Source organism: Dipodomys ordii, unplaced genomic scaffold (genome assembly GCF_000151885.1).
Source record: "Dipodomys ordii isolate 6190 unplaced genomic scaffold, Dord_2.0 Scaffold165, whole genome shotgun sequence".
Classification (NCBI taxonomy): domain Eukaryota; kingdom Metazoa; phylum Chordata; class Mammalia; order Rodentia; family Heteromyidae; genus Dipodomys; species Dipodomys ordii.
The window spans coordinates 352,004-359,900 of NW_012267381.1; the positions used below are offsets into that span (position 1 = coordinate 352,004).

The 7,897-nt window shown below is 46.1% G+C and overlaps 1 protein-coding gene across 1 annotated transcript; it reads right to left on the reverse strand.

Annotated features, from left to right (window-relative positions):
- Positions 1-6: 6 nt before the first annotated feature.
- Positions 7-6,165, reverse strand: LOC105998525 (translational activator of cytochrome c oxidase 1). The gene is made up of 5 exons (XM_013033253.1): positions 5,696-6,165; positions 4,410-4,516; positions 3,170-3,297; positions 2,116-2,293; positions 7-1,507 (listed from the first exon to the last, which is right to left on the reverse strand). The coding sequence occupies exons 1-5, from the start codon at positions 5,964-5,966 to the stop codon at positions 1,307-1,309; spliced, it is 885 nt and encodes a 294-aa protein (XP_012888707.1). The 5' UTR covers positions 5,967-6,165; the 3' UTR covers positions 7-1,306.
- Positions 6,166-7,897: the final 1,732 nt, after the last annotated feature.

The window sequence follows — 7,897 nt, forward strand, 5'->3', positions numbered from 1 at the left end:
TTTAGATGGCACTTCATACAAAATTAATAAATCTCAGGTAGATTATGATATGAAATATGAAGGCATACACTTTGCCATCATCTTGGTTCATTTTACTGATCCACTTTAATCATTTCCCCCCAGCTCTTCCTTTCAGCCACTGAAGTCATTGTAGAATTACTCATCTGAGTTTCCTAGAAGCTTTTGTCATTCTGATTTACCTGAAGCAATATAGAAAACTTAATCTTGAGCTCAGAACTGACTTAACCAATTTATGAGTAGGTGGATGACAGGGATACAAACGTCACTCCAGGCCCAAGGTCTTTGACAAGTGGTTGAGGTTCCTGGACTTTCTTAGGAGCAGAAAGTACCAAGGGGTAGGCTTCTGACTCAACCCTACTTCTTCCTCTCTGTCCTCATTTTCTCTCTAGTTCCCAGAGCCCCATCATTTGGCAGAAGTGATAAAAAGGGGCTACAGATGGGTCTTGTGAGAACCTCAGCTTTCAAACCTAGCTGACAGGTCCCGTCTAATCAATCCCAGGTCACAGAAGGGCTCAGGCAAAGCACGGGCCATCATTGGTACCTGATTTCCTATAGAGCTACGGCCTTAAGCTCTCTGGTGAAAAAGGGCACAGAGGCCACACAAAGAGAATAAAGCTAATTCACTGCAACTTCCCTCTGCAGTCCTATGTCTTAGAGCAGGATCTAATTCAGGGCACCAGTTGAACAGCCTTGTGCTTTAGGGAACTATGGTTCATGGTATGTTCTAGGTGTCTGAGAAAACTACATGACTGAATGACAAGGTTAGGCCATAAATGAACATTAGACAACAGAGTAGTCCGGACAGGGCCACATTTCTATGGCCAACCAAAAAGAAATAAGTCAACTACAATCCTGGAACTGGAGTAGAGATCTAAGCATGTGGAACTAAATTGAAAACCAATCCAGAGGTACTAACAGCTGGACCCAACTTCAGGACAACTCAAGAGCCATACAACAGCAATGAAATAGCCAAGATCAATTTTAAAGCACTTCCTGTACACAGATGGGGCAGTTCTCCACAGGGGTGAACTACCTGAGATGAGAGTCTTATAGCTGCCTGGTCCCAGTTTGCATTCTAGAGGGCTCTGAGAGTCCAGCAGAACTGACTAAGCAGCCCTATAGTGGTGTGGTAGTTCCTTGGTCTTAAGGCCACAAGCCATCAACACAGGCCTCCAAATTGGTAGGCCTCCCACCTGCATCTGTCTCAGAGATCACTGCAGAAGCTTGGGTTCCAGGGTGCACTGCCACTTGCGTAGGAAGAAGCCTGGGGATCTGCATGGCCCCATTACTCAATGTTGTCATATACTTGAATCACATCCTCATGTTTTCCAAGAGCTTGGATAAGGCGAGCAGCCTGCTCTAGGTCAGGATCAGCCAGCTGCACCTTTGAGTGGGCAATGAACTCCAGTGAACAGGACACAGAACACAAGCCAAAGGAGTCAAGCTTCTTCCTCACTTGGTGCAATGAAGAGGTATCACAAATAAACTGGGGATAAAGCAAAGTTAGGAGGTAAGGGGCCAGGAGGTAATAGGACAAAACCATATAACTTTGCTAAGTCCTGACTAGAACTCTTGCACTATAATGTATCACTAAGTTTAAGCTCAGTTTTCTTGTCTTTCTATTCTTTTCTATTCCTTTCTTTTTCCTTCCTTCCTTCCTTCCTTTTCTTTCTTCCTTCCTCTCTGTCTGTCTCTGTCTTTGTCCCTGTCCCCCCAACCCCTACTTCTCTAACTTGTAATGGTACTTGAACTCAGGACCTCACACTCTCACTCTGCTTTTTTGGTCACAGCTGGTACTCTACTGATTGAGCCATGCCTCTAGTTCCAGTTTTTTGCTGGTTAACTGGAGATGAGAGTCTCTCAGACTTGTCTGCCCAGGTTGGTTTCAAACATCAATCCTCAGATCTCAGCTTCCTGAGTAGCTAAGATTTCAGGTGAAGCTCCTAGTTTTTGATATTCTGGATCCTTCTCACTATGCTCTTTGCCTCACCAGTATTCTGAGGGGCTGGAAAGAAGAAGGCAAGAGAAGCATACTTTAAAGTATCTATAAGGGGCCTCTTGGAAGCCCACCACGCACAAAGTCTGTGTACCCACTTGAAAAAGGTTATTTTCCTCTTCATCTTCAGCTTCCTTGACATCCTCAGCTCCTGCTTCGATTGCCAGCTCCAGAGCTCTCTCTAAGTTTACAACTTTCTTCTCTTTGTCCTCCACTCCAACCATGACCACTCCCTTTCGGTCAAAGAAGTGACGTGCTCCTTCAGCCATCATTCCCCTGAGAGGAAAAGAAATGCACTGGTGTATGTGAATGCCTTCGAATGCTCAGCCTCCACAAAGCACAGAATTCTAACTTGATCTCTTCCCCACTCTGCCTATGAAGAGTACACTGACATACAGAGAACAGCTCACAGCTCTCTCTCTCTCTCTCTTGCTCTCTCTCTTTCTCTTTCCTCCTCCTCTTCTTCTTCCTCCTCCTCCTCTTCTTCTCCTTCTCCTTCTTCTTGTTTTTGTGCCAGTACTGGGGCTTCAACTCAAGACCTTGCACTGAGCTTCTTCTCTCAAGGCTGGCACCTTGCTACTTAAGCCATACCTCCATTTCTAGCTTTTTGCTGGTTAATTTGAGATAACAGTTTCATGGATATCACTTCTCAGGCTGGCTTTGAATTTTGATCCTCAGATCTCAGCCTCCTGAGTAGCTAGGATTACAGGTGTGAGCCAAAAGCACCTAACAGGAGCAGCCTTCTTAAAAGAGAAACATGCAGCTCAAGCTGGGGAAAGAAACTGTCCAAAAACATCACCATCTTCTATTTTCTGCCCTTATTAAAGGAAGCAAAGACTTGCCTCATCATTTTATGTCCTTGTGGCACATTTTAAAACCTGGGCTTTCCACAAAATTAGATGTGATCATGAGATAAAAGAGCCCATCTATGCCCATTAAATACATATTTGGAATCCTACCTAGCACAGAACACATTGAGGGGAAATACATTATCTGATTGGAGGATCGTGCTTGGAGAAAGTGTGCTTCGAACCTGAAATACCACCATGGATCACTAGTACTTGCCTTGTATGGGACTGGAACTTAAAGGTTCTGTACCTCTGTCACCATCCCACCCCCCATACCTTTCCCCAACCCCAGACACACACCTACCCATTCTTGTTCAGGATATGTCTTATGTCCGATTGGCACCTGGAGCTACTGTTTGACAATGCCTCAATGAGCAGAGAAGAGCCACCAGGGCCTCGACACCCATACAGCAAATAAATGCCCTTTGTTTTCTGCAACAAACAACATGAACACATCTTTCTGTTTTCCAATGGCTTCTCACAGGCCAACCCCAAACCACCAGCACCAAAAAGTTGACCCCATGAGATGGGCTCTTAAGGCTGCAGCTTGGGCTTTCAAGTCTTTATTTACCCATCCTCTGAGAGGAGGTCAATGAGAACAACTTTTGAGGTAACTGTGAGTACACCACCATTTTGGAAGGGACTCTGTTTCCCTGACCCATGAACAATTAGCTATCTCTAGCTCTGCTCCCTTTCCCCAGCCAAATCTCATGTTTGTTTGAGTTCAAAATTAGCCTGGCCTACATAGTGTCTGAGGCCAGCTGGGTTAAATAGTTAAGACTCTAACACACACACACACACACACAAAAGCAAGCAAATTTGATCCTTGCTGGGCATGGTGGCACACAACAGTAAGCCCAACACTCAGGAGACTAAGGCAGAAAGATAGCATGTTTGTGGCCAGGCTAGGCTATAAAGAAAGACCTATCTCAAAACAACAACAAAAACAAAACAAACAAAAAAGATTATTAACCTTTTCAGATTCTCTTATTTCTCCTAGAGGAAAAGGTATCACCTCCCTGGAGCTCACCAACCTCGTTCTTCCCACCAGCGCTGTAACCTCCAACCCTGCTTCCTACCGGCTCTTCTTAGACACAAGCATCTGAAAAGCCTAACATCAGGCTTTTCCTCACACTGTGCCTGTTCTTTCTAGGCCATCTCCTGGTATATGGTTCTACATACTATCCTACCTACCCTCTTCCCAATTGTGCTCCTCTAACCAATGGCCAAGGACAAAGAACCTCCAGGAGTCTCTGGGTTGAAGGTTTCAACCACATTTCTGTTCTTCTGTCAGTTTAGAGTGTATAAGGAGTATATGGTGAGTTTAGAGTGTATAACACTGGTGGCTCATGCCTGTTGGCTACTCAGGAGGCTAAGATCTGAGAATCACAGTTCAAAGCCAGCCTGAGCAGGAAAGTCTGTGAGACTCTTATCTCCAATTAAACCCCAGAAAACCAGAAGTGGAGCTGTGGCATGGTAGCCTTTCAAGCTTGGACCCCATGGGTACTATGAGCAATAACAAGAGTGTCAAACTGAAGACACACCTCCATTTTCAGTGCTGCCTCAATTGTTGACTTAGGCATTTGCTTGCTGCGACACACCTCTAAGACGTTGGCCAGGTGGCTGTTGAGCTCAGGGTTAGGGCCTCCATCTGAGACAAAGAGAAAAAAGTAAGCAAAGATGTCTCATTATAGGGTGAAAGAAACTAAGAACTGCCAGTACCCCAAATCACACATATAAAGCAAATGATCCTTCATTTTGTTTATTGATTGATTGAATTCAGGGCCTCATGCTTCCTAGGCAGATGTTCTATCATTTGAGACACACCTACAGCTCCTTTTGCATTAAAAAAAATAACCTTTATTTAACATGTGCATTACAGAAAACAGTGGGGTTTTTTTAGGGTCTAGCTTTATATTCAGGCAATGATCCTCTTACTTGTGCTTTTCCATGTTTCAGGGATGACAGGCATGTAGCAGCACTGCATTCAACCATTGTGCTTTCCCTACAGCTGAGATAACCAAGCCATTGGTTGAAATGGAAGAGTCTCTCGAACTGCTTTTTGCCTGGGCTGCCCTAGAACAACAATCTCCGAATCTCCACCTCCTAAATAACTAGAATGCCAGGAGCTGGTGGCTCATGCCTATAATCCTAGCTACTAGGGAGACTGAGATCTGAGAATCTCACTTCAAAGCCAGCTCAGGCGTAAAAGTTCTTAAGACTTAATCTCCAATTAACCACCAAAAGGTTGGAAATGGAGGTAGTTTAAGTGGTAAGCACTAACTTTTGGTGGAAAAAACTAAGCAAGAATGCAAGTTCCTGAGTCTAAGCCCCAGTATTAGCATACACATACACACACAAAGTAGAATTACAGGCTGGAGTTACAACACTCAGCTTATGTTACTCTTTATTAGAACACTTTATCTAGTGGTGAGTGTGTGTCTGTTCTGGGGTTTGAACTCAGGACCTGGGTGCTATCCCTTAGCTCTTTTGCTCAAGACAAACACTCTGACACTTGAGTCACAGCTCCACTTCTGTTTTTTTGTTGGTTAATTGGAGATAAGAGTCTCACGGACTTTCTTGACAGGGCTTGGATTTAAAACTTGATTCTCAGACTGAGTGGCTAGGATTACAGGCGTGGACCACCGGCACTTGGCTAGGTGCTTTGACAGTGTATGAAGCAATGATGGCATTTGAAGAAGGACAAAAAAAAAAAAAAAATCACGAACCAGGACTGAAAGAACGTCAAACGCAGCTCAAAGAGGCCACCGAGGCCCTAGACAAAGAGTGGACATCTGCAGTCAGCATCAAATGACCATCAGGCTCTCACCTTTAACAGCCAGGCGGATACTGAGACAGAGTTTAGAGAAGATTCGGCTCCTTTCCATGTCCTTGGGACCCTTGATGTGCCGGACTTTGGACCATTTATTGTGGCCGGCGAGGACAGCCATGGAGACGTGCAGCGTCCTGCTTGGGGCTGGGCCGAAGCATCGGGGCTCAGGCGAGGAAGTGCCCGGGGGAACCGCGCGGACTCCCGGACCTGGCACCCAGAAGAGTCGGGCGGCTGCTCTGCTCAGGCTGGCGGCAGCCCAAGATGCCATCGGCCCCGACCCTAGGCTGCAAGCTGCAAAAACCAACCAACCAACCAACCAGGGGTGCCCAAGGTCAGCTTATCTTGTCTGCTGCCAGAACAAGCTGGATCTGAAGCGGAGCCACTCGTTTTAAGAAATCCAAAGGCTCCAGCCCACGACGGGGAGTACCCTGATCATAAATGACCCTGCGCTGTCCTCGCCGCAGCCGGGCGCGGGGACCCATGACGATGTAGCACACTTCCTTTCCCAGGTCCGTCCCTCAAACCTGTCCCTCCGCTTGCAAAGTCCGTTCCGCAACCGCAAGGTTCTCCGTCCTGCCTTGCCTTTGGGAAATACCCTTAGGGTTGTTTTAAGACTGGATTTTGTTCCCAAAACGATCTAGTAGTGGTTCATGTGAATTGTGAAACTAGTTTTGCTTCTCAATTCCTTCCTCGCTCATAGCAAGCTCAGGATGTTGGCCCTGATGCCTCCTCCCTCATGGTTTAACATGCGCTTTCCCTAGGCAACACTGACTAAGCCCATATAAGGCGGCTGTGAGATCCCCCAAATCCCGCAGGTTATAAAAGGTCACCTGAGACAATAGCCAGCACTTCTCACTTCCTCTTACCTGGTGAAAAGGGGTCTTGCCCGTCCCCTTACTGGCAATAAACCTTTTGAAAACTTATTAGACTTTGCCATAGAACCATGCAGACAGCCAGTACAGAGCACAAAGAAAGGTTTATTGCCAGGAAAGAGGGCCTACAAGACTCCTTCTCACAAGTGAGAAGTGAGAAGCGCCGGCTATTGTCTGAGGTGACCTAAATAACCTAGGAGGCTTAGGAGGAGCTAGAAGTGGCTAGGAGGCAGAGACCCCGGTGTGGACATATGGGCCAGGGGCTTCATCATGGCAGACTAGGATTTATGGCTGTTATCCAAATAGTAGATAAGGGGTCCTGCAGCTGCCCAGACCTGAAGGTCACTCTAAGGGGCTCTTGTTGCCTTATATGATGGTAGCTGCCCCAGAGAAGTGCCATCCCAAGGTAAAGTGTTTGTGGGGGGAGGGGGCGGGAGAGGCTGAGTATTCACTGTCTTTACTAAGTGGGCCTAGTGTTGCCTAGGAAGAGAGGATGCCAAGCTATGGAGAAGGGAAGGAGTGTGCTAAGCTATGAGGAAGGGGGATCATTTTGCTAACACCTTTCCTTTGTTCTTCCCCATACTGGCAATAAAACTTTCCTTTGTTCTTCCTACCTGGAAGTCAGTGTATAGGTGTTTTTTGTCTTGTTTTGCTCACTTAGTTTCTCTGATCAAGTCTTTTTCTATCTAAAAACAAGGACGCTACTACCTACCTGCTTTAACTAACAGAAAGGTTGAAAATACAGCCTTTGGACTTTACTGTAATAACTTTTTTCTGGCCAGTTGTGGGACTTGAACTCAGGGCCTGGGTGCTGTCTCTGAGCTTTTTTGCTCAAGGCTTGTGCTCTATCTGGCTTTTTTGGTGATTAGTTGGAAATGAGAATCTCATGGACTTTCCTGCCCAGGCTGGCTTTCAAACCAGGATCCTCAGATCTCAGCCTCCTGAGCAGCTAGGATTACAGATGTAAGCTATCAGCACCTGGCCTAGTAGTATTACTTTTTGTAATTTAAAAAGTTCATTATTAGATGTTACTTTGGTAGTGGGGCCTGCGTGAACTCTGGGCCTGGGTGCTGTCCCTTAGCTCTTCAGCTCAAGGCTAGAGCTCTACCACTTGAGCCACAGCACTCCTTCTGGCTTTTTCTGCTTATGTGATGCTGAGGAATTGAACTCAGGGCTTCATGCATGCAAGGCAAGCATTCTACCACTGAGCCACCTTCCCAGCCCCTAGATGTTACATTTGAAGCAAAAAGCAAATGAATGTTGCCCTAGTCCAATCACCCATCTTTCCATGCACAAACCTGTAACCAGTAAAGTCAGACTTGTTGAG

What these genes read in the sequence shown, in the direction of transcription:
- LOC105998525 (XM_013033253.1), bottom strand. Translation starts at nt 5,966, where the DNA reads ATGGCATCTTGGGCTGCCGCCAGCCTGAGCAGAGCAGCCGCCCGACTC. An exon ending in AGGCAGCACTGAAAATGGAG is followed by an intron (nt 3,298 to 4,409) that starts GTGTGTCTTCAG and finishes TGTTTGTTGCAG; the next exon opens with AAAACAAAGGGCATTTATTT. An exon ending in AGGAAAATAACCTTTTTCAA is followed by an intron (nt 1,508 to 2,115) that starts GTGGGTACACAG and finishes CTTTATCCCCAG; the next exon opens with TTTATTTGTGATACCTCTTC.